We start from the raw sequence: 27,765 nt of genomic DNA, 5'->3' as shown, positions 1-27,765 counted from the left end.
AAGGTGAATGGGTTGTACAACCCCTTCTTTTTTGATTCAACCCAATTTTATTCATCAGGATATGTAACAGTAAATTGTGATAATTTATGGTGTATGGTTATGGTGCATGCAATTACTATAAAAGTCTAATGTACACTTACATGTAGTTAAGAAGTTCATGATATTGTAAACCTCTCTTGACTGATTGGGTCTTTCTCTGTTGCAAGTTTCCCTCTGCGTTCTTTAAAGGAAGAGTGAACATGTGTGCAGCGTTTTGCTATGAGGTTCTTAAGTGTTGCAATTCAAAGCTCTGCTCCACCAGGAATGAGGCATCTGCTCTTCTCTACCTACTCATGAGGAACAACTTTGAGTTCACAAAGAGGAGAACATTCCTTAGGACACATCTGCAAGTAAGTTGTTTTTTTCCCCTGTATCTCGTTGGTTTTGTTGGTACATGATTATGTTATTACATGACTAACCAAGCAAATCCAATGGCAATTAGTTAATACATTAACTAGGAATCATTTCGGAATGTGGTAGACCTACATTAAGGTTCAGTCTTCTTTAGGACTGCAATAATGTGTTAGTAGTGTTATTAATAACACTATAGGGTATGTAGACCCCATACTCAAAAGAATGTCAAGACGTTATATAATGCATTGGTCGGCGATTGAATCAGCATGAATATATGTTAATTATAGATACCCTAAAATGCAAGCGTATTGGAGTAGACATCACCATGATGTCGAATATGATGGGGTAATACAAACTAGTCTTTGCAGGTAAATCCCCCCATCGTATTCTACCGGTTACGTATAAAAATGTTATTGTGGTGCAAAGGTGTAAAAAAATGTCACCATAGCAACCAGTAGACCAACACTGCAGATTGCTTCAGTGCAGCATTTCTTTTTTTTTTGTAATCCCATTATGTTAATAAAACCACATATGTATTATTTCCAAAAAAATAATGTGTTGTCATTTAATTTCATACCACTTTTATTATCTTTTGTTTTATATTCCAAGTTTTTACATACTGTTTGTTTGTTTTTGTTTTTTTAAAAAAAAGTTAAAATCAGCTACTTTTTCAAATGTTAAACCTGTAGTAGCACTTTTTCGGTTTAGGGGCTAAAATACATTTGAATGTAGGAAATAGTTGCCTATACTGTATGTATAATCTATAAAAAGAAAATGTTCCTGTTGTACAGCGCTACAGAATATCATAGCGCTATATAAAACAATAAATAATATTAATAAAGACAAGAACATAAAAGTTCTTCAGACAGGGAGATAAAGGCTGAATTGGTGTAGTGGTAATTGCTTCCTGCCTTGTTAAAGACAGGTCCTTATTTTTTTAATTTCAAATAATCTAGTTCTCATGAATGGACAATTTTTTGAGCAATTAAAAATTAAAAGGGAAAAAAATGTATTCCAGAAATTAAACAGAAACTTCTGCTCTCCTTGTCACAATTATGTTATTAACCATATGGAAAAGAATCAGTTACAATAAGAATTCTTGGAAGTGGATGTGTGTTCCTTTTCAGTTAATTTACTTTTTAACAGATATGACTCAACAAATATTTTAATGAAACAAATACCACATATAGTGAGCAGAATAATGAAGAAGAAAAAAAAACAATTAAAAACAGCACTTCTACACGCCAGCTCCCGGGTCCAGTGTGAGAACATGCGCTAGGGGGGGAAATGTCACCAAACCAACGTTAATAGCGGATTAAAACAAGCACATGGGTGGTGTTGACTTGGCTGACCAGTACATGAAACCATATATGGTTAACCTCAAAATCCAACATTTGGTAAAAGAATGTGCCATTTATCTATTACAAACGCCAATGTATAATTCCTTTTTATTACATAAAAAGGCATGCCTAAACATTCCTTCAGTTCCAGCAGAAGGTCACCCAAGATCTTATTAAGCCCGGTAACCCTTCACTTCTGCAGTCTGAAGACTCTGCGGCAAACAGTCCCTAGGGACGATTCCACCAACAGACTCCAAAAATAATCCACAGATATTGTAGGGTCTGCTGGAAAAAAAGCAATCAGGAAGGACCGTAGCTTTTACTTCCCGTCCTGTCCATATCTGCCAGGTCTCTGTATCCCCAGCTGCTTCCAAATCTATCACACGCAAGTGGACTTTTATAAAGCATGTATTTATTTTTTTAAGTTTGAAAACTTGTTTATATAATTACGCGTGGTCTTTGGTTTTCGTTGGGGTGTCCTTTCTTTTTTTGTGACTCATAACTACCAAAATCAATGAGGTATTTCTTTTACCTGGAGATATAGCTGTATACATTCAACAATCCTAACAAACATGGAAAGTTTGGTGAAAAATGCAAAATTAAAGTTAGGCTTTATTTGGTTAAATAAATCCATGTGGTGGTGTTTATAGATAAAAGTAAGCAATGTATACATATTTAAAAAGTTATTTATCTGTCTTTTCTTCTTTGGAATTATGTTATCCCTCTCTGTTAAGTTGCTGATTGTTGTTGATTGGTTCAGGCAGGGTTTAGTGATGAGAAGGGTGATAATTTAAGGAGTGATTATGTAATTTCTTTTAGCAGAGAAGAATATACAAGGATATAATGGGTTATAAGGACTTGATTAGTCATTGATGATTTTTCAGTGATCACTTGAAAAATCAGCCATTGTGGAGTCAGGAATTGTTTTTTTTCCCTTTTTTATAACTGTTGGAGCCAACAAAGTCAAGGGTTTGCCAGCTATGAGAATCATTCAAATGTCCATAAATTCAATAAGGAGTCATAGAAGTCATATGAGCTTTGTATTGTGTGCTAGAACAAAAATCATACAGATTAGTAGGACACTCATTTAATTGTCTTTGTTTTTCAGATTATAATCGCTGTTAGCCAGTTGATTGTAGACGTGGCTCTTAGTGGTGGCTCAAGATTTCAAGAATCACTTTCCATAATTAATAATTTTGCAAACAGCGACAGAGCAATGAAGGTACTATGGTGACGCACATCTTTACAGTGTGAAAGAGATTTAATTATTTAACCTTGGGTGGGGTATATACTATTTATTAACCCTTTGGTTAACCATGTGAAGAAGAGGTTAAGAGTCATATACCAGATAACCCCCTATTGTATACCATATTAACCAGGTTTGTTTTCACTAATCATTTGATATTTTTTAATGTGCTGCTGAACCCTAGTGGAAGGGATATAATGAATGTCCAAGGTCTGAAAGAATCCATACAGAACCAAATGGTAGGAGAGGAACTTCCTCTCCACTAAGTATTTGAGATCATTTGAAACTTGCCAACCCCCTGGAGCTTATAATATCACCGTAGGGGACTACAAGTCCTGTTTTTGGGTTCCCTCACAAACTTAGTAACAACAGGAATTTTGCTGATATAAGAAATTACTACAAATTACTACAAATAGAAGCTTGTTCATGATAATGCAGTGAGAGATCATGGGAACGGGATGTTCTAGCTGGGAATTTGCTTGAGGCAGATATTATGTTGTAGTGGTTATTATTATTAATTTGTTATTTCCGGTGCTGGGTTAAAATAAAGATTTATCTCAGTTACGCTATTTCCTAATTTTTAAGGAACAGAATGACACTGATCTTTACAATACAGATGTGTTGTCAGATGGGATAGTTATTTGCTGATGTAAGACAGTAGAACCCTTCTAAGTTTCACGGACAAAACTCCAGTGAATCACCTGTGGGACATAAGTGATCTAGATCATAGGTCTTAAAAACTGTTTAATGTATGGACATTTTTTCCGTCCTATATATATTTTTGCTTACCATCGAGACAATAAATAGATTGTGATTGTCTTGTTTTCCTGAAGGCACCCTGCTAATTAATAATTATATTTCTACAGTCAACTGCTTTCCCCTCAGAAGTCAAAGATTTAACTAAAAGGATCCGTACTGTTATCATGGCCACAGCCCAAATGAAGGAGCATGAGAAGGACCCAGAAATGCTGATAGACCTTCAGTATAGTTTGGCAAAATCCTACGCAAGTACCCCCGAGCTCAGAAAAACATGGCTTGAGAGCATGGCCAAAATCCATGTGAAAAATGGAGATTACTCAGAGGTAAGGAAGGGCGTGCTTGAGGCTGATGCTTTGTGTTGTTCACACCAAAGAATGAATGGGAAAGGGCAGCTGCTCTTCATTGGTTGATGCCAGACGAGTCCCTGAGTCGCTCTTACGGACCTTTAAATCCTGGCACGATCCTACGGATTCCCGTATTAATGCTATGGAAGACTTAAGATAGGGTAGAAAACCGTCAGAAAATGAATACGAAGAATGCATACAAATATTCGCCTGAAACGAACACAGGGACGGAAGATTTTTTTTTTCCCGACGATGAACACGAAGACTTCACTGGTGCCCAAGTCTAATAATTACTCTTCTTATTTCATACAATCATCTGAACGTATTTTTGTATTCCTTTTTTTTGCATGTAACTAATTTGATTAATAGTACTTCATTTACGTCAGAATTGTTCACAGACTATAAAATTGCAGGTTGCACAGAGAGAAATGTTTATTTACCTTCATTCCATTTTCTCAGTGGTTTTATCTCCAATGTAAAAAAAAAACATATAAAAACCATACTAAATATTTTGTCTGCTTTGGTTTCAGGCTGCAATGTGCTACATCCACGTGGCTGCTCTAGTAGCTGAATTTCTCTTCAGAAAGAGTAAGGACTTTATTTTTAGAAAAAAAGTACCGTATTTGCTCGATTATAAGACGAGGTTTTTTCCAGAGCAAATGCTCTGAAAAATACCCCTCGTCTTATAATCAGGGTCGTCTTATAATCAGACCTCAAATAGGTCTGATTATGAGACTAAGATCCAGATCCCCCGCAGCGATGCAGAGGACCTGGATCCTCCTGTGTTAATCCCCCCCCCCCAACTTACCGGTGCTTCTGAGTCCCCGGTGCTTAGTCCGGGCTGCGTGTAGAGCTCTACGCGATACAATCGCGTAGAGCTCTACACGCTTCCCGGACTAAGCACTGGGGACCCAGATGCAGGGGACCTGGATCCTCCTGTGTTAACCCCCGACCCAACTTACCGGTGCATCTGAGTCCCCGGTGCTTAGTCCGGGCTGCGTGTAGAGCTCTACGCGATTGTATCGTGTAGAGCTCTACGCTCTACACGATACAATCGCGTAGAGCTCTAAACGCTGCCCGGACTAAGCACCGGGGACTCAGAAGCACTGGTAAGTTGGAGGGGGGGGGCATAACACAGGAGGATGCAGGGGACCTGCATCCTCCTGTGTTATGCCCCCTCCAACGTACCGGTGCTTCTGAGTCCCCGGTGCTTAGAGCTCTACGCGATTCGCGTGGAGCTCTACATGCTGCCCGGACTAAGCACCTGGGGCTCAGATGCAGGGGACCTGGACCCTCCTGTGTTATGCGCCCCCCCCAACTCAGAAGCACCGGTAAGTTTGGAGGAGGGAGGGGGAGTGTTAAATGTGGGTTTGAGGCATTTCTGGAGGCAGAGTGCTCTGTGAAATGCCTTTTAACCCCTTTAATGCCACTCTGCCTCCTGAAATGCCTTAAACCTCCCTATATGCCACTCTTCCCCATAATATGCCTTTTAACCCTCTAAGTGCCAGAGTGGCATATAGGGTTAAAAGGCATATCATGGGGCACAGTGGCATATAGGGTTAAAAGGCATATTATGGGGCACTGTGGCATTTAGAGGGTTAAAAGGCATATCATGGGGCACAGTGGCATATAGGGGGTATAAGGCACTTCTGGGGCAGATGTGCATAACTGGGGGACAGGTTGGAAAATAGAAGGAAATAAAACCAAAATATTTTTCTCAAGCATAGCTTTTATTAAAAAAAGTGTTTAAATGAATTAACATTTACTGGTAAAACTTTTTTCCTATAGGGTCGTCTTATATTCAGGCTTTTTCTTTTTTTCCTAAATTAATATTAAGATTTGGGGGGTCGTCTTATAATCAGGGTCGTCTTATAATCGAGCAAATACGGTATATAGGCCAAGTCAAAAATTGACCCTACGTACCAACCATTGGATCCCTGAAACGGCGCCACATTTGGTTGAAAAACTAGTTAATGGTGTAGCCAATGTAGGCTAATGTACAGAATCTGCTAGCCAGTTGCCATACAAGCAGCATCTTTACATACATATGCCTAGCATGATTCATAAAACTGTGCTAACCATCCTTTGTTAAACATTGAGCTTGCAATATTCAGTAATCCATGAGAACTTGCAGACGTATAGGAACCTAATATCAATTGAAAAGTGTTTAGGGCCAACATACGGGCAAAGTTCACTGCCTTCAACCCCCTGTTAGTTGATTGCAAGGTGCGTAAATGGGTTTTGGAGCTCAGTGTCTTCCATGGGGTGGGATGGTGGGTTGGCCTCCCTTGTGAAAAGGGAATATACCCCATGGTGTACAGGATACAGTTGATACAGATACTCTCTGAAATGATGTCACACTTTATTCCTGCAGAATTATTCCACAGTGGGTGTGCTGCATTCCGGAAAATCACTCTCAATATCGATGAAGAAGCTGGAATGAAAGACGACGCTGGCATGATGGATGTTTACTATAGTGAGGTGATGGTTGTAATGGGAAATTCGTCTTACCACCCAAATTTTTTGTTAACCATAAAAGTTGAGTGTAAGGGACCTGAATAATAACAGAATAATAGTTATAGACTCCAGACTCCAGCAATCCAGTCCTCACGTCAGGCTGTGTGTGCACTACATGCGCTTAGACTGGTGTAAGAAACCACCATTTGAGCTCTGGGTATTAATAGTATTAATAATGCACTCCCTTTACTCCCTCTAAGCCCATTAATACGTGATACCAGCAGCTATGATAATTCCTTCCTTCTTACTACTTTCATAAAGCATACTGACTTTGTGCACAACTACAGAATACCCAAGGAGCAGCAGGTGTGTGCCCTAAAGTTAAGCATGGGCCTGGGATAGTCCCAACACACGAGTATTCATTTTTAGTAATAATATTAGTATACCGTCTGCCCTGTGACAGGCATGCATTGATCAAGTAGAAGGTGTTGAGAAAACTCTATTAAAGTTATGGAGAATCTTTTTGGTTTTGGATGAAATTGGTTCATTAAGAAAAAAAAGCATAGAAGAGGTGAGCGGATTGTACCTTTTCCTCTTTTGCTGCATACTGTTCTCCTTTACGTTGGTGAAATGCTACCTTATTTCACTAGAACCATCCTGTGAGGGTTGCCTCAGCTGCAGTCTTAGCGCACAGATCCTTGTCTGGCCAAAGAATAATCTCGTCAATAGGCAATAACAAATACAGTTATCAGTTCCTCCTCTTACTCAAACACTTAGCACTAACACTTTCAATAGGAAAGATTACGTAGACCAGCTAGAATTTACATATAGACGTGCGCCCTAAACATATCTGACTACGTTTTCTAAGTACACATGTTTTTATAGGTTCCTTACGCGGGAACACCTAGTCGGTCTCCCTAGTCGTATAAAAGCTTAGTATAATAACAGGTTTCTATCTTGTTTAATGTAGTTAAGCCTTCAGAATGTTAATCATGTTTTCGCTAAGTGGAACATGACTTTTAAGGCCTCTTTAATCAGTTTTTATGATTTTACTCATAGATGTTTGTAGATGTTTCTTGTATGCCCAAATTCCCTAATGTTCCCGACAGTGTAAAAATACAAAAATATTTTCCTTTGTACATGGCCTCAAATGATTTATCAACAGCCGTGCCGTGGCGAAATTCCCAGTTTTCAGTAGTTGTTTAAATAAGCCTTTGCACAGTATAAAATGCTCTGAGATTACCTCACAAGTGGCTAGGACTTCACATATATCTCCCGGAATATAAACACTTCTATATCTCCAACTAGATCCAGATAAAGCGCTGTCTCTCTTCATACTCTGAATACACAGGAAGGGGTTCCTGCACCTAGGGACAGGGTTAGAAAACACTAAAGTATATTTATATATTTGAATATTTAAGGTATAAAAGTCAGAGTAAAGATTTAAATACTGTATGTTTTTGGGATATACAAAAGAAAAAAAATATTTGATATTGAAAAAAAAAGATATTGAAAACAGAGACTTTCATTTTAAATTTTAAAAAATAACTTAAACATTCGTCACAAATGCCACTACCACAAGTCTCAATCATCTAAGGCAATATTTTTGTTCATCCTGTTGTAATTGAGGTAGGTCGATGTCAGTGAGAGTTTTTTAAATGCCAATTGTGGGAAATTCAGTTCCTGCTCAGGGAAGAGCAATTATAGATACATCTTATAGCTGTGATTGATCCATAGAACGGATCACGAGGTTCCATTCCATATGGATCTGATCTATTTTTCATCCTTGATGGAACGTGGACTGGGGTATTTCTGGTAAGGGACTTCTGATGGAATTATGTTGGAGTTGTCATGTCATGCAAAAGCAACATGAACTGTTGGCAAGGTGGGAATTATCTGTTTAAATTAAAGATGTTTAAGTAAAGGATGGAATTATATTTCACAAGAGATTAAATCGTAGGACAAGAGGTCATAGCCTCAGAGGGTCGGAGTTCTGAATATAACCTAAATCGTTTTCTCTGAGGGTGGACATGTTGTATTGCCTTTTAGCAATGGCGACAAATTTATTACAGCAAGGGTCAAGGCACACAACGTGGGATACGCATCAATATATCAAAATAAGACTAGCCTGATAACCCAAACTGAGGATTTCTGCTCTTTTCTTATTAAAGGGAAGGGATGTACACCTGACATTTCCTGCTTTTAGCCGGGTTTTTTTGTTTATGGAACAGTTGAGTTATTTTATGTGTAAAGAAGTTCCGGTTAGTTTGTATCTCACCTTGCAAAATACCACAGAAAATGACACCATGATGAATCACATCATACGTCGTATTAATGAACCGTCAACAGGTGACAAAGGAACATTCAAACCAAAAAAAAACAATAGAGGAACGTGAATTGTGTTAGAACATTTAGAAGCTGCCAACTTTATAAACCTTGGAAGGGTGACACGGCAATCCTACGCCTAAAAAAAAATGAAAGGGGAACTCCCGACATTTCTTTACTTTGGGTGCAATAATTAGTCTGTAAGTTGGGTACCTACTAATGTGTGCTAAGCAGATATGTAGCAGGTAAAGAAGAAGAACAGGTAAACATAAAAAGTAATTAGCTCAGTGTGCCAATCTCCAGCAGGCTTCCAGATAATGAGGACAAAATTCAGCAAGGACCAAAAGGTCACGGGTAGTTGAGTACTCGGTGTAAAACATAAAGGTAACTGATGTATGACAATGTACGGGGGTTCTACCAAAAGTATTAACTATATATTACTTACATACTTAGTGCTTTAGCAACCAAATTGGGGGAAATGGTCGGAGTTCCCTTGAAAATTACTGTTCAGAATGTTTTAGGGCCTAGCACTTTTAATTATGATAAATACACATGATTTTTTAGTATTTGGTACATTTGCCCCATGGCTATTGTAAAAAATATCCAGGGATACCCAAATACCTAATTTGGAACTTCATATTAATTGTTTAGAGACAGTTAATGTCACGAGTAAGAGGCCAGGATTATATGTGTTATCAATACCTGCTTGCAAGTTTTGTCTCTTAATTATGACTTTCATTTCTTGTTTCTTTGAAGTTTTTTCCAGTGAGGGTTCTTGAGAGATCAGTATCAGTACAGTTTCCATAATACTGACCCCGCTAAATTCCTAAACCACAAACCTCTAATGCAACAAACACGAAAACATATTATTATTTTAAAAAAAAGTGATTAAAGGTCAGTCACATAAAAAATTACCTCTAAACATTAGCCATTTAGTAAATAAATTGTAATAATTAATAAAAATCAGTTCTTAGAAAAAGTATCTGAAGGAAATCTAATAAAAATCTGAATACCTGCACATGCTCATTAGTACTGGATTTTGGTAGGGGAAGGATAGAAAAATATTTGTATTCAATGTCTGTTTTTTTTTGTGTTTTTTTTACTGCACCCTCATGTTGAATAAGTATTTTAGAAAGCACGTCCCCCAATTAATTTAGGTTTCATGTTTTTTTTTGTCCCATCAGGAAGTTCTCTTGGAGTTACTTGAGCAATGTGTGGATGGCTTGTGGAAAGCCGAACGTTATGAGACAATTTCTGAGGTCTCAAAGATGCTTGTTCCAATTTATGAAAAAAGGCGAGAATTTGAGGTTGGTGAATTTGTTCATCTGCTCGCTGCTGCTGCTGCTGCCTTCAACATTTTTTAACAATTAGTAGTTTGTTGTCTTTTCATTTCTTTCGAACCTATAACCATTATACCAACAGGTATTTATGGTGCTTTAGTACATACTAATTTTAGAAGTAACTATATATAAATATTTTCCTGTGCCCATCATGATGATGGATTAGATAGCACTTAACTTACTTTTTTCCCTATAGATTTGCATAATGGTCTGTAAGGTGCTTCCTTACAGGGGACAGAACGTGAAAGTACATAAACAAGTTGGAAAACATTGCATTAAAAAAAAAAAAAACCTTTCATCCTTTCGCTTTTAGAAACTTACCCAGCTGTACCGGACCCTTCATGGTGCATACACAAAAATCATTGAAGTCATACAATCTGGAAAAAGGCTTCTAGGAACATATTTCAGGGTGGCCTTTTTTGGACAGGTAAGACAATGGAATCTGGAGATGGAAACTTATATTGTTTTTAAATGTTTCTAAAACTATATTATAGTACAACTACCCTTCACATCATTATAGTTACCTGTGCATGAAGGATGCATAAACAAAGGAGAGAGCTAGAAACCTACAATATATATCAACTAACAGTATATAACATACCTCCCAACATTTCAAAATGTGAAAGCAATTGCACTTTCCAATGTCGCGCTTGCATCGCCACTTAAAACACGCTTCATTTTTGTCAGCACAGTCATGCATATTAAAAATAACCAACACGTTGAATTAAATTCCCATCTCAGCCAGATATACTACTTCCATGATGCTGGCTTAGCATCATGGGAAGTCCAGTTAACAGTAGATAAAGCTGCAGATGTTAGCTGTGAACTACAATTCCCATGATGCTGAGCCAGCCAGGTGGTCCACCATAATGCTGGGTTAGTATAATTGGAAGAGTAGTCCACAGCAGCAGAGATTTTTTTTATTAATTTAAAAAAAAAAAAAGGCTAATGTTATCCTCCCTCCCAGGACCCTTATGCTCTGCCTTCACACACACCTGCCCATAAACACACATACACTGCACACACACATATACACATACACTGCCTTTACACACACACATATACACATACACTGCCTTTACAGACACATATACAGATATACTGCCCTTACACACACACCTTTACACACACACATATACACATACACTGCCCTCACACACACCTGCCCATAAACACACATATACACATACACTGTCCATAAACACACACCCATACACATACACTGCCCTCACGCACCTGCCTTTACACACACACATACACTGCCCTTACACACACCTGCCTTTATACACACATATACATATACACTGCCCTTACACACACATACATATACATACACTTCCCTTACACACCAGCTTACAAATACAGTACTGCTCTTACACACACCTGCCCATACACACACACAAGCTTACAAACACACACATATATACACATACACTGCCCTTACACCCCTTTCTCCCCATCTCTTACCTTCTCCTTTATACTACGCTCTGGCCATTGATGCAGAGCACAGGGTACGACATCATATCCCAGAAGCCGAGGTATGAAGCGACAGACCTTGCGTTCCCTAATGTTGAGCCGACTAGAGGGAGATTGTGATCTCCCAACTAGTCCTGCAGCTGCTGCTGATCGGGCGGCTGTGCGAGTACCGTTCTCGCCTCACCCTTCCTGCAAAGCGGGAGAGAGGTAGGGATAGGCGGGAGAGTCCTAAAACTGGGACTGTCCCACTCAAATCAGGACAGTTTGTGGGCATGATATAAGCTTACCCGGGAACCTCACATGCTAGGCTACCCAGAGCTTCCCCTCACCTGAGGACTCATTTAGAGGATAGGACTAGCCCAGATAGATGTGAATGAGTAGGACGTAGGTGTGGAATAGGTAGTAGTGGATTGAAATTAGGTAGGAAGTGCATTTTTATAGGATTACACACTAAGATATAGAAGGGAACTTAACTTTACTGGCACGGTTGCCAAAAAGTGATAGCATCATTTCTCACACACTAAAAAAATCTTTAAAATGCAGACATTGCTTTTTCACACATTACCCAGACAAGAAGTGGGCTTTTGAAAATTGTCACCACAATTTGTAAACAAGCAGCAGCTTCGGATTTCATTAGTTATATAATAAGCTCAAAAACAAAGCCTGTAAATGTCTGTGTGGAGAAAAAAATAATGGCAATTACAGGTCCAAACGGTAATGTGATTGTATGAGTGTATTTTGCTTGTTTCATTTAAAAAACAAAATAGGTTCTTTGGTTTTTGTAAAAGCCTAATAACTTGTCCACTATCAAAACTGTGAAAAAAATTCTCTTTGAAAAGCTGATTATGTTAAAATGATGTACACTTCTTAGGCAGACTGTAAAGTTCTCAAAATATTTTTATTAAATCATACATATACTCCAGCTTCCCTTTTTATAAATAATTCCTTTTTAAGTATTCTGAAGATGTTCCAAATAGATGGCTTGGATCTTGTGGCTCCAACAAACTTTTATGTTAAAAATAATGACGCCTTTTATAGTGTTCCCATTTCTGAGTGGAACCTGCTTGTCCTTTGAAAGAGCGTGTTGGAGAGACCAAGTGTTTCTGATTCTTCCTGGCTGCTCTTAAAAGCTGCAACCCAGAATAATCTAGTGTTCAAAGGGTGACATAGGCCAAGTCATACTACTTTTCTGCTTCTGTGACTAAATAAATATTAACCCCTTAATGTACGGGCTCAAAATGCATTGTTTTCAATGGGTTTTGGGACCGTCCATTGTCCTCAAGGGGTTAAATATACACTTCTGTGTTTTTGCTAGGATTATTCGATCAGTAGACAGTCTGTCACGTTCTGCATTTCTGTTTATAGGAGTGCTAACATTTTCTTAGCTCCCTTAAATCACTGTCCCTTACCTTTCCCTGTTTACCACTTGAGCTGTTTATTTGGTGCATCTTTACTTTTGCTCGTAATAATAAGAAAGAAACCCCACCACAAATATTGTTTATGGTCGCCAGAAGTTGCCATCCAAGAGATGGAGCCGATTCTGGAGATTCAGTGGTCTTTGGGTGCACTTTTACAATTAGTAATCTGTTCTTGGGCTGTGTGAATACACAACCACAATTCAGTCTCCCACACCGATGTGGTATCAGCGTGAAGTTATTTGGTAACATTCCTTAAGCTCACATATGGAACATTACCTAGACCCAACTTATCTTTCAAGACACTTTCATTTTCATAACACTCACACTTACTCTAGTTAAACTACATTAGGGCATATTCTGTAGATGATGGGGCATGAGATATTTAATGATTAGTCGCTAAACGGAGGTTACTAAAGTGTTATTTTGTTGTGGGAGTCATTTAAGTAAAAACTCCAACAGAGACCAATATGAGAAACTAACACAAGACCAATGAACTCTTATAGTTTTAGTCTTTACATCAGTAAAAGCTGGTGTATATTTAAATATCATCTCCTTGCAGATATTACCGTTATGGAAATGATACAAGTTGTGCTTACCAGTCCTTATTTTGTGTGAGCTTTGATGTATAATTGTGTGTGTGTGTGTGAGCATGGATGTATGAGTGTGTGAGCATGGATGGCGGTTAGGATGGAACTGATTGGGCAAAGGTAGCGCTCACAAGGTATCGCTGTAGGAGAAGTTGCTTGGTGAAGTTGGGAGGTCCCGGGGCAATTTTCACAGCAGGGCCCTGTGGTTTCTAGTTATGCCCCTGATTAAATGCTAACTTTAGTCATAAAAATTGACGTGTGTGGTACTTATAAAAGCCCGATGTACACCATAAAGCCCGATGGTGGAAGATTTATTTTTGTGTTAGTTCCTTGCCCGGTTTTCACATAATAAGGAACCTTCTGTTATTGATTTCTTAAGTGTAAAACTGAAAAACTGAAAAAAAGAGCTGAAGTTGGGTAAGTATCTGACAAAATTAACCAGGGGATATAAGGTAAGCTACTGTGTTTATTCTATTTCAAAACTTTTTAAGAAGGGAACAATGTTTCACAGGATATGTTTTCATTACCCACTGAGCACATTTGTGCTTTCACAAATTCTGACCGTTAATGGCTTACACTAAAATACAACAAATTACTTTTTCATAAGAGTCAGGTACTTTATACAGAAGGCTAGTTGCACATTCTTCTATATTTGTACTGTATATATACTTCTTATACTCTTTCTGGATTGGTTTGCAGCTCATGTGCTTTGAATTCATTCTCACATCCTCTCCCTCTCAGTCTCTTTAAATATCATCACTACAAAAAAATGCCTCCAACTAATTCAGCTTGAGCCATCACAATCCTCCATTCCATCACCTTCATAGCTGATAGTCCTATGTTTTTTAGATCGCAAGCATGGCCTTTTCTACCATAGTAGTTGGTGAAGCAGAGGGGTACAGAAGTCGTTTTGTGTTGGTACTCTTTAGTCTTTCAAATTATATATCAATACTCTCCGGAGTTTGAGATATAAATAAAAAATATTGTATGTTAATTTTCATATATTCTCATGTTTAACCCACTGTATTGGTTCCAAAGACCTTGCACACCATAACTTAACCCCTTAAGGACAATGGGCGGTTCCTAAACCCATTGAATACAATGTATTTTCAGCCTGTACATGTACGGGCTTTGTCATTAAGGGGTTAATGTTCCTCAAATCATACTTACATTCATCTGTTTGCTACTAAAAAGCCTATTTACAAAAAAACTCATGCATACAGACTCACTCGAGCTGGACTCATGTAATCAGGAACTTCCGAGCACCTATTTGCTTTATCGACAATACTGAAAGACTCGACAAAGACTCGGAAATATTTGATATATATAGCTATTTGATATATTTGTTATGTAACAAAATTTGACTTTTACTGACTATATGAGTTGCTGTTTCAGCCTTTTTGGCTACGATCAAGTGGCCTTAAGGTTGAGCTGGTGTTTAATTTGGAGGTTCTCTTAGACCTCCCCAGTTTGGTCCACTGGGGCATTCAGCAAAATAATGAGGTGTATTGTGTGTGGGTACTTTTTACTTCAATGCTGGTTTGGTAGCAGTCTGGATAATTTTTGTTTGGTTCTCCCACTTAAATAGGCCGTATTCTATTACTGGTAGGTGGAGGGAGACATGGGCCTGGCCTGGTATGACACTTTAGGTCACAGTTTCAGCTTGTACACTTTTTGTTTTGTTTTTCTGATATGGCCACTTTTTTGTTTTTCACTAAAAACCCTACAGTGGAACCAGGTCCCTAAAAATATTATTTTGGTGGGGTGAGTAGGCTTTTGAATGCCAACACTTCTTGAAGCCTTCGGTGGGAGCCCTAAAAGATCCAGCCCTACTATATCTCCCCATGGGGAGAAGGGGGAGATTGGGTTTCCACTGTGGTCCTACCACTTTTAAAGCACCTCCAATTTTGCCATACGACGAGGGGCAATACAAGGTACTTCATGCTTCAGTTAAAAAAGAAACAAGTTGCTCTAGAGTATTGAGTTTTGAGTCAACTCTGTCAAGTTACACGTGTCATTCTACTACTTACTTAGTTTGCTTCCATAGTAAAACATTATCAGGGGTTATGTATTATATGTAGTGACATAAACCACTTATTCATGCACATTTATTGCATGATGTCTGGAGCTATACAAATATTAATATGTGGAAAAGTGGACAACCTTGAGAAAACTAAGGTGTTGTTTGTGTTGGATAGTATTCATGCAATTGTTGTCGAACCGCCTTTCAACAGAAGTGGTAGACATTAATGCTTTGAGGCATATGACTATCCTGAATATAAGACAAGCCCAAGGTTTGAGGCTTTACAGCAGAAATAATGTGTCAAATTATTTGTTATCTGCTGCCACATTGCTATGCTTATTATCAAGGTACTTTCAAGGCTCAAGAAAGGCCAGAGTTATTAATAGAGAGGTCGCACTTCTGGCTACGAGCACCCGTAATTAAGGACAAAGTGACCTTGGGTGTCACACAGCTTGTATTATCAAGAAGCTTGATTTCCTGTAAAACAAGCAGTTTTTTTCTTGCATAACAGGAAACATCCCGAAAACGCTTTATTTATTACATTTTTTGCAAGACACACACTTTTACTGTATATCCCTGCTTAATTCAACAGCATGGAAAGTACTCCAAGCTTCAGAAACCTTTCAAGAATGTGATACACCAAAAATATTAATACATTTTCTTTTATTCTCTGAGAATCTGACATCTGACTTCATTTTGTGGTTTTAGTATTTCACGTTTATCAGTTCTGCATATCATCTTCCTCTTTTGTAACAATGTGCATGTCTTTGTGACAGTAAATAATTAATTCGCTGGCGACAGAGCTTAGTGTGTATGCAGGCAGCAATGCTTTTTTGAATTGTAAAATGATATGGGAAAGTATCCTGGTCCCATTATGCAAATCACAGTACCCATTAGTCTTTCAGAAGTGTATATAAAGCGAGGGTCTAAAAACACAGCTATGTTTAAACATTAAATACAAGCAGCTTCAGCTACATTGTTGGTAGAACGGGATGTGTGTTCCCCGGTGATTCATTCGCCGTATGAATGTAAAGCCACACAGCTAGAAATGTCTGGACGTACTCACTAGTAGGAAATTTTCCATTCTTTAAAGACTTTAAATATTGTATCACTTGATTAACAACAATTCTACGCATCTGGCCTTTTATAAATTTTATATAAATGATTGTATTCTAAAATTTTCAGAATTCTAATCATTCTAAATGCTAAAATTCTAAATATTTCTACTGTTCAGTCCTCAGTGTTTAGGATACTTTGGATACTTACCCTACCGATAAAGGCTGCAGGCTCAAACCTAGCCCTTAAGCTAGCAAGAATGTAGTTCATCACTACCCATGATATGCCTTTCAAGGTGCCATAGGTTGTAGGAGAGGGAGGTATTGGTTTTATCACTGTGATGTATGTTTCTTTTCTTCAAACCAAAGACATGATCATAAATGTTCCATTCCTTGGTTTAATTATTCTTTCTATGATGGGCCCCCAACATATTCTTTTTGGGGGGCCTGTTAGGATCTAGCACTACCCCTGCTGACATTCGGGCAGGACACCCATAGTGCAGTGTTAGGCCCACACATACTCCAAGTTCTTTAACCAGTGCTGTGTAATTACACACATGGGTATATTTATTATGTATGAAAACTGTGCCGCAGTGAGGTAGGGAATAAATTACTACGTTAAAAATTCCTGATTTCATCACATATATTCAATGTTATTTCAACAGGCTTTCTTTGAGGATGAAGATGGTAAAGAATATATCTATAAGGAACCAAAACTCACAGGACTCTCTGAGATATCCTTACGGCTTCTAAATCTGTACGGCGAAAAATTTGGTACAGATTCAGTGAAAATTATTCAAGACTCTAACAAGGTAAAGTCATTAAATTCCACTTTACAGGTACAACAGTCAAATGATGTCATTGCCTCCAGTTCGTTGTTACATATTCAGGTTACTACTTTGCAAAGGCTTGATCACCCAAATGAGTTATGACTGGTGTAGCATCGACTCCCGGGCCAGGCCCTGCCCAATACACACCATTTTGGGTTGAAAAGGCTACAGCCAATGTATTTATTTAACAAGCCATTGGCACGCAACCTCTAAACAAAACGGTGCGCAAACACAGGCATTGACCCTCAAATTTAACACCTTACCCCCATAAAAACCAAAAACCCCAAGCTTGCCTGTACATACCAGGGCCAAAGATGAACGCATACCCCAACGATAGCCCCAGGGAGGTGTGTACTATGTCACAGGGTCATTCTTGGCTCACTGGTGCACAATATGAGTTGATATTTACTTGTGAAAAACACACAGCCCTTTAACATTGACCCAATATTTTAATTATTATAGTTTTCACCAATACAATTAACCCAAATTTCAACTACATCACCATACTATGGTCTTACGGATGCATTTTGTAAAATATAGTTCTGCCATGTTGAACAGACTAACTGTTGAAAAGACAGATGACCGTATACTGTACAGTTCAGTGTATTGTATATAATACACTTTGTACGAGGGATCATAAGAAAACTGGATATCAAACGTTAGGTCAGGAACAAAACTCCTTTATTATAATATATGCCTGTCTAGAAATAACACCTGATTTGTATAATTGTAGGTTAAACGCTTTTACTGGAATCTAACTCGGATTGATTTGATTCCATTTGATTATTGAGCACAGCATAATAAAATGAAAAAGCACGTAGTTATGAGTGCATCAAATTAAGAATTGTGTTGTTTGACAGGTGAACACAAAAGATCTCGACACAAAGTTTGCACATATTCAAATAACATACGTCAAGCCGTATTTGGAAGAGCAGGAGCTCCTCGACAGAAAAACAGATTTTGAGAAAAACCATAATATCAGCCGGTTTGTTTTTGAAACGCCGTATACTCTCTCAGGGAAAAAGCATGGGTCTGTGGAAGAACAGTGCAAGAAAAGAACCATTTTAACAAGTAAGAGAAGCAGTATAGGTGCTTTCAGTGCAAATTCACATTTTTTAATGTGCAACAATATTTTAAAATTGCTCTACTTTTAGAACACTCTTATTCCAAGTCCTTTCTCCCCTGATTCCTATCTTTCCCATGAGCCCATAATGTTTTCTCATGTATGAAAGTATCACAGTATAATATCTGCCTTATTTACAAAAATATACAAGTCTCCCTACTTGGCTATTGAAGCAGCGTCCCCAAAGAGTAATTGTCTTCCCCAAAACAGGGTCTACACTTTGAGCACATACTACATAGCCGATACTGCATACATTTATCAGCACCTCATGCATGGCACTGGGCACTCCATTCATGATGCTGTAGCCCTGTAGATCTGCTCTGAAGCAGTTCCTATAGTGAATAACAGCAGCTCTGGTTGTTACACTCGCTGGGTGTCTTTTTACAGCCTCCAACGCTTTTCCATACGTTAAGAAGAGGATACCTGTCATCTATGAGCACCAGGTTGATCTGAAGCCTGTGGATGTTGCCATTGATGAGATAAAAGACAAAACAGCAGATCTGCAGAAGATATGTTCATCCGTGGATGTGGACATGATACAGCTACAGCTCAAACTCCAGGGTTGTGTATCGGTACAGGTAAACAATGTTTTACTTATCTCGTGGCCTAGGAGTGTGCAGTATACTGAGTGCACATTAGAAGCTGTTCCCAGTTTAGCCAGGTCGGAACAAATACTATTTTGACCAAATAGCTATATTTCTGTAGGTATTAGAACATCAATGGTATTCAATGTCTACACACCATTAAAATCCAATCCAGACAAGGATTACAACGAACAGCCTTGCTTCAGAACCTCCTGGGAAAATAATAGAACAGAAGATGCAGATGGTGATCACATCATCATGGTTGACTCTGGTTCAAGTGACTATGTGTCAGTGATTTAATGTTCCTCTAATGCCATTGACTGTCTCCCTTAATACCAGTGGTGCAACGGCCATTATTAGCCTACAGCCTCAGAGCCTCTGTGTCATTATTAACCTCTCATTGAGTTCTCAGCATTCTAAATGCTCATATTCACCCCTTCATAACACAAGATGCAACTAGAGCTAACTTGCTCTGCTTTGACTATGTCCTGCTTTGACTATGGCAACTCAGTCTTAGCTGTTCTCCCTCATCCTACAGTCCATCAAAAAGGGTTATAGTCAAATAGATGGGAAGCGATAGAACCCTGTATGCTAAAAACAGAAAGGCAGAGATAAAGACAAGATTATTTGTATTATTATAACCAAAAATAATATATATAACATAAAATTAACTGTTACAAAGATTTTTAACTATACTGAAATGAGTGGATATGACCTATTGTCAGACCATACACAGATGGTACCCCACCCCAGTATTTATTATAATATGATTTATTTCCAATGAAGTTAATAAATATATTTAGAGTCTCGTGTGCAATTCATACTGACTTACTCAAAGCGTGAGGCTAGCTTTGCGTAATTCCTGCTTGTTTACATTTGTGAAGATAATTAACCTGCGTAGGTGGTTCTGACCGCCGTGCCAACTCCAAGTTAACAATTAACTGCATTTTGAAATATTTTTTTTATTTTTTATTAAAAACCTGTCAGCAAAAGTTAAAGAAAATAGTTAAGCAAAATTACAAGCATTTCATTGCCTGCACTTTACTGTTTTCTTGACACAAGCAACCCTTTTAGCCAGTGGTTCATACCATTAAATAAATAAGTGCACAATTAACTGGAAAAAAACATTGATAGATCTTACTGTGTTTTATTGATTCATTGATTGATAAGAGAAATGGATAAACAACAATTTAAATGGAAGAGGAACCACCCCCAAAATGTTAGATTTCTGTTATAAAACAATACTCGTTTTCACATAATATACTTATAAATGTTCTTCTGCAGCTACATATTAGTCACGTGTTATAGCTACATATCAGCCCAATCTACACTACACTCCTTATCATTAATCATCCAGCCTGACACTTTGGTTAATTAAAGTCTATGAATAAAAGGATTTCATGATGTAAATGGGACAATATTAACGCCCTGTTAAGGCATACTACTAGGTAAAGAGGAGCCTGTTCTTGTGAGCTTACAATCTATTGGATTCTAAACTATATTACTATATATAGCACTGTATTTTATGCTCAAAGAAAATATATTTATTTTTCCATGGCATATTAAAGATGAATCAACCGCAGAGAATCTCAAGTGAACAAATAAGTTAAACATATTTGAAGTTTCAATCCACAGAACCTGTTTTTGAATCACTTGACCTCATCCTCCTAGGAGAGTGTAAGCTTATAAGAGCAGAGACTCCTTCTCTTCTACTAGGATGCCTTATGTGTGTTCATGTTTTTAATTTTGCACACCGCTTTTATGTTCTTGTTGATATTGCATTCTGCACCACACATACCTCCCAAGAGCCTAATTTAAGTGGGACAGTCCCACTTAAATCACAGTGGGGATCATCCCTGCCAGCTGACTCACTGAGCTGTGATATTATGGATCACAGCTCACACGTCAGCACCTTGCAACATATTGGAGCAAGGCTCAGCGATATGCTTCAATGCATTCTGCTACACAAAACACCTAAGCACGTTAGAACAATTTGCCATTTGTTTATGTAGTCCAAATACATGCCCTTGCAGACTTAGAAATTAATTAGATGTGGCCCCATTAATGGATGCATCTTCTTGTAAGTGTGCATTGTGAGTGGATAGTGAATGAGGGAGTGAATGAGAACTTGGAGGGGGAGTTGATGCGACCAAACACCGCTCACCCATCAGAGATTCCAAACGCATGGTAGGAGCTCTCCACTCTGTAGGATCCTGGTGAAACGCGGCAAGTTCTCATGTTTTATATTTAGGATAACCTACCCAATGAATGTTTGCGTTCTTATTCCAATGTTTGTCTTATCCAATCCCCCGTCCCTCACACCCGGAGCAGTGGAAAGGTGTAGGAATTAACAGGGATATAGTTAAGAACAGATCTCAGTAACATCCAACCCATCTAGATCGGCAGTTGTCTCAAACGCAGTGTCCACTTTTATTCTTAAAGACTTCTCTTTCAGAGAGCCAAATTAATTTGGGGAAATGCCCTTCATCAAAAGTTTAGTTCTATAACCTAGAAACAAACATAAATATACAAAGTGTATTTATAATAAAGTGTTGCCCAGAATATAGAGGAGAAAAAGACAAACATAATTATGTTGTAACTGATCATGCTCTCTTTTTTTTTCATGCTGTAACAAAAACAATCGTCTTTGTTATTCAGGTAAATGCAGGGCCGCTGGCGTATGCCAGAGCATTCCTCGATGACAGCTGCTCTAGCAAATATCCAAGCAAAAAGATCAAAGAATTAAAGGATCTGTTCAAGTATGTTTCTATTCTTTAGATATTGGTAACTGCTAATGTTATACTAGGTGCAATACAAGCCACTGAAATGGTAGGAAACTATTGTCATGTTACTTACTTTCACTGGGGGGCTTCTTTAGGTGGTCCTACACCTAGTCACCTGAGCAATGGCGAAATACATCTAACATTTTAGATGCCATTGGTTTTCTCCATCAAATGTCCAGAGGTGTCCATGAAAAATTTTGGGCCATTATTATCCCCAGGTCATTGCACTACGTAGCGAGAGAAAATGTGTTGCTTTTATGAATGCGTCCTATCAATATGCTGCTTTTTAGAATTCTCTTGGAAAGAAACAAATTTAGGATACATAAAACGCTGTTTACTTCAGTTTATCAAAAAGTTTTGGAACACTCTGAACTTTCATACAAGGCACCAATTAGCCACATAAAACCACTTTTACATAAATACATAAATCAATGTCTTTGTCATAGGCTGCATATGTAATGCGGTATATCTGAATCTGAGAGATTTAATGGTAAACCTTCTAAAGACTACAAAACACATGTTTACATTAGTTTATAAAATACATTTTATAATCTCTAATTGGTCTCAATTTGTCACTATTAGGTCAGTGTAGCCTAGTGATGTGAAAGAACATTCAGATGTCAAACAAGGCTCTGGATCCGTTTGTGTTCTTCATGGACCATAGTATTTGGCTTACAGTCACTGAGCCTGGCTAGAATAGGGTGTGAATAAAAAACATAAACCTGAGAAGGAGGTTAAAGAAAACCTAAAGCTCTTAATGGGAAAATGTGTTTTTTATTTTTAAACAACATTGTTCTCATTGTCTTGGCTTTGATTGTGCTGTAGAGACCAAACAAACCATTGCTCAGCATCGCCTTGGGCTTGGCGATGTTTAAATGCACCATTTCAGCTTTATTACAGTTGACTTTATCTTTGCATATAAACCCTAGATCTATTGATTCTACCTATATACAGCTACATAAAAAAAACCACAGCAGACAAATCCAACCCTGTAGCCAAATTCTATAGTTCTGTGTGCCTTGCATGACCACAGACAGGGCCGGCCCGACAATGGAGCCGAGTGGGGCAACCGCTCCAGGCGGCACTTTTGAAGGGGCGCCGAGTGGTTTTCGCTTACCAAGCTGTCAGTACCCGCTCGGCGCCCCTCTCTCCTCTGCGGCGAGTCTCCCTGTTTGGTTTTGATTACCTCATTTCCGGCGCTCAGCATTACAAGCCGGCACCGAGACCGAACAGGGAGACTCGCCGCAGGACTGCTGAAAGGTAGATAATGGGGGGGCGGCATTTTAAAATTCGCCCCAGGCGGCATTTTGTCGCCCTGACCACAGACCTGTATAACTCAGGCACCCGAGTGACAATATTCTAAAATGTTTCTAATAATATCAAGAGATCTGTTTTTACATATCTTGCCTTCTTTTTGCACACCCTTTTTTATGTAAAGAGGGAGAACATAAGAAGATCATTAATTATATACATATTTACATACTCTGGTAGAAAGATGGCTGCAGTGTTGAGGATCAGAACATGGCATCATAGTCGTCATGTTACATTTTACGTCAGCGGATTCTGTAGCTCTATTACAATATTACAAATTAACAATTACTTTAAAATTCACAATACTCAATTTTGGCCATAAGATCCAGATATTAGGACATACTGGTTCAGAAAAGAGAAGAGGGCCCTACTTACATCCTTATAATCTATCAGGAGGTTAAGGAGGGATGAGACAGAAGAAGAAGAAGGCTGCTTGGTGTGGATGATTTGATTGTAGCAAAAACAACGGGAAGGCGTCAGTGGCATGAAGAAGATCTCGAAGTTGGGGAGAACTCATCTATCCGACACTATTAGCTATAAAACGCTGCACAAAAGCAAACCATAGACAGGTGACGCTGGCACAAGTACATATTATAAACCCTGGACCATTTTTCCCATGTAACAGGTGATTGCCATAAACTAGTCGGTTTATTGGCTAAATTACATATGGACAGTTGCAAGAATGTGGCGATAAGACAGGATTTAGATCTCCTGCGCTTCAAACTATAAAATACCAGCTGGTAGATTTATTTTTGAAATGTGGCCTATGATATGTGTAATGGTGTCATCTGTCATGTTTTCACTTTTAAGGCAGTTCGTTCAAGCATGCAGTACAGCTCTGGAGTTGAACGAACGGCTCATCAAAGAAGATCAATTTGAATACCACGAGGGCTTGAAATCCAACTTTAGAGAAATGGTAAAAGAACTGTCCGACATTATTCACGAGCAGGCAAGTATAACCATGGAGAGCTGCGTGCTTTCACCCCGCAATGCTTGGCGTACATTGGTATCCCAACAAATATATGGGGATACGAACCGATATACCGATTTTTTAACATAGTAAATGTAATCATTTAAATGATCTACTCATTCATTCTTAAAATGTTTAAAATAATGCCTTTTTAGAAATCTAATTAGTAATACAGTTTTAAAAGGGTAGTTCAAATTAACATATGTGCAGCAACCCGCTGGCTAGCCAAAGAATTTGGCCATGCGTGGTTGGGGGTACTGGGTTATAACACTACTTACCGCCTGACATACTCAGGGAGACAAGGAATTTATATTCCTAATTTTTACCAGTTTCAATTTCATTTGATTTTTAAGCCCCATTCTGTAAATTAACATTTGTGTACAATAAAGCAGTCTCGATATTATTTAGGTGAGCATTTGTCAATGTGTTCGTGAATTGACATAAAACATTTGCTGGATTTTCATTTGGTTGGGTGCAACAGTCATCCTTTGCATTCGTACCCCCCCCCCTTTTGCGTGTCATAACTGAATTATACCAGAACCTCTTTTTTAGTGTGGTTGCTTAGGAGTTACAATACAGAGGAGAGGGAATACACCCTGAGGATTGGATTTAATTACCTATAAGAAAGAGCAGTATTTGCGTAATAACAAAATAACCCGGGCTGAGCTAAACAGCATCCAAGCAGTATTTTGGCGCACAATTCTGGCCCGCAATGTGCTTAACGATACACTCTTTTAAACAGCAAGATACTGTATATTCACTCTACTCGGCAACAGTATTTAGCTCGGAAGGCAAGCTTACAAAGAAAATAACGTTATTGCTAGAAGCTTGTTCTTTTTTTAAGCAGTAGATGTTTTGTATTCATTATGATACCCATTATCACTAGTTTGCACATTCGTCTTCTGAAGTGAAAGGTTGCAGCCCATTGTAAATGTTCTTTTCTTTGTTAATGATTTTATGTTTAATAAAACATAAGCCAGAACTCTTAACTGTTGTATCATTGTAGGGGATTTAGTTATGGTTGTATCTCGGCACTAGTTTAATATGCATTCTAGCTGATATGCTGCTATTTGCAAACAGAAGATGGACAAACCTATTTAGGGAATATAAAGAACCGCAGTCGTTATTGTAGGCTGCTGGGGAACAGCAGGGCTGTTTTTATTCTTATTTGATGTCAAAACCTTGCAAAAATCTGCGTGTATACTGTTTTGGATAAGCAAAGCTTTTATATATTTTGCATGGTATTAATACAAGGCAATAATTACACTTCCCTCCTGTGCAAATATTCAAAGAAAGGGCATATTAGCAATTATCAAAGGTATGCAAGTCTATTTTCATATTCTACGTCTTACTTCTGCTTTTGCGTGTATATTTGTTTAATGTTAATCAAGCCACTGTATTAGGTGAGGTCTACTTTTCAAACAGATGATAATGTTATATTATTTCCCTAAATGCTTTACGTGGGCAGCTCTGAAGGTAATTATTTTGCATTACTTTAACAGTTCACAAGCCATGGCTCGTTCAAAGACTTAACTCTTGCATTCTCACGTTGCAGATGCTTCAGGAAGACCCCATGCACCCATCCTGGATGCAGAATTCCTTACACGTGTTTCATGCAATCAGCGGGACCTCAACCGAATGAATCACCAGTAAAAAGTACAAAAAGTACTGAAAATGATCAAAACCCACGCTTATCGATCTCAGGAAGAAAAGAAGCCTAGACAGCCTTACACAATGAGACTTTTCAATGCGCCAAAGATTCTAAACTTTCACCGGAACCAGTTGTGAAAATGTTATATGATGCAGTTTCAGGAAAATTATATGTGTATAGTAAAAAGGTGTATTTCTAACCACACACAGGTGTGCTATCGTGGCTTTACCTCTACTTATGGGGCCTTTAATTCAATTACCTCTGTGTTTAGCGACTCATCTAATTACTATAAACTCCATGTTTCTGCTGTAACTCATTAGTTATACAGTTAATTAATTATATAAATGTGCTGCGTTGTTAAGAGCCAAAAGGTATAGCTTTAGAATATTGGTGGCCAACGAGTACCTCTCCAGCTATCAGTGAATCAAATACACGAGAATCATGGAAGCTGTATTATATTATATGACAATGCCAAAAAGTGATTGTGTATTAAGACAAGGCAGATTGCCCCGCAGAATGTAGCTTAGTATTAACATAATTAATGTATTCATAAATGTCACACTTATTGGGATAAATTAATTAGCAGATAAACCAAAAGAATCAGTATTCGTGTTGTGTTGTTGACTATATATGAAGTACCTATATGCAATGTATATTTATGCCTTACGCCATGAGAAAGTGCCTGAATTATTTAAAGATATAAATTCAGTGTGTAATCATTTGCATATATTTTTACATAATTATTTTTGGTATTTGTTTTTTTTTTATATGGTTTTTATTTGGACTTATTGCACACTGGTTATACTTTATAGATAAAAGGGTATAGCTGGAATCATATGACCTTAATATACTCTGTACATATCATATGTTGTTAGTGCCCCAGTACTGTATTGTGTTGCTGCAGCTGTATGGCCACCAGAACCCCAGACCTCAGTATCTGAATCCTACATAAAAGATTAACACTGGATTTTCTCTATAACAAGTATAGTGTGTCTGGTAGGGTTTGAAAACATTTTGTAACCACTAATGGAATCTAGACCCAGATGTGAAGTCCTAAGTAACTGGCGCAGGCATTTTCTAGCACTTGGAAGCGTTCACGATTCTTCTGTGGTCAAATAAAAATCGAACGTATGTGTTCAGTTTATAGCTGTCTCTTATAGCCACGTTTTCAGTTTTTTTTACTATTTTCTGGATTTAAATGGGAATATGAGGAGGTAGACTGTTCATTTGGCTGGGAAGATCAGTAATTTCATAGTCCACAGTGTATAGAGAGGGTAGATAATTGCAGAGGGGCAGTTAAACAGTTAATGGAACTGAAGTATGTAGGCATGTATACATACAACTGTTACCCATGAAGCCTATATATATATATATATATATATATATATATATATACACACCAGAGAAGATACAATAAGAAAAAAAATTGAGTAGCTATATAAATGAAACACACACACATATAATATAATACCATCCGTAACTGGCTTTTGTCAACAAAAATTCAGTTTCAATTTGACACATATTTCTAAGGAAAATATTTTAACTGAAAATTTCTTTCAGTCTGTCCTGAGGGACAGTCCCATTGAATTGTTCTTTCATTCCGTCTATCATGAATCGCATTTCAATACACATTGGTTTTTGAAAGGAGAATTTACTTATGCCCCAATATAGCGGTACTTATGGAAGGTTACATGAGATGGGGGAAGAAACATCCATTTATTGTATTCTGACTTTCACGTAGCTGTGCACA

The 27,765-nt window shown here is 38.0% G+C and overlaps 1 protein-coding gene across 1 annotated transcript in view; it reads left to right on the top strand.

The window, feature by feature from the left end:
- The window catches only part of LOC149298221 (dedicator of cytokinesis protein 11-like), a 71,983-nt gene extending 45,977 nt beyond the window's left edge, over positions 1-26,006 (top strand). Inside the window, exons 42-54 of the mRNA XM_089487669.1 lie at positions 207-389; positions 2,842-2,955; positions 3,846-4,061; positions 4,613-4,670; positions 6,457-6,563; positions 10,049-10,171; positions 10,518-10,631; positions 17,429-17,575; positions 18,454-18,664; positions 19,104-19,294; positions 21,959-22,059; positions 24,205-24,343; positions 25,920-26,006. Coding sequence (XP_089343795.1) covers positions 207-389; positions 2,842-2,955; positions 3,846-4,061; positions 4,613-4,670; positions 6,457-6,563; positions 10,049-10,171; positions 10,518-10,631; positions 17,429-17,575; positions 18,454-18,664; positions 19,104-19,294; positions 21,959-22,059; positions 24,205-24,343; positions 25,920-26,006 — 1,791 coding nt within the window. The remainder of the gene's footprint in view (positions 1-206; positions 390-2,841; positions 2,956-3,845; positions 4,062-4,612; positions 4,671-6,456; positions 6,564-10,048; positions 10,172-10,517; positions 10,632-17,428; positions 17,576-18,453; positions 18,665-19,103; positions 19,295-21,958; positions 22,060-24,204; positions 24,344-25,919) is intronic.
- The last annotated feature ends 1,759 nt before the right edge of the window (positions 26,007-27,765 follow it).

Source organism: Sceloporus occidentalis, unplaced genomic scaffold (assembly GCF_023333645.1).
Source record: "Sceloporus occidentalis isolate IW3139 unplaced genomic scaffold, rSceOcc1.0.p SCAF_34, whole genome shotgun sequence".
NCBI classification, from domain to species: domain Eukaryota; kingdom Metazoa; phylum Chordata; class Lepidosauria; order Squamata; family Phrynosomatidae; genus Sceloporus; species Sceloporus occidentalis.
Note: the sequence above shows the minus strand (reverse complement) of the source record. Positions and strands in the feature narration are given on the sequence as shown.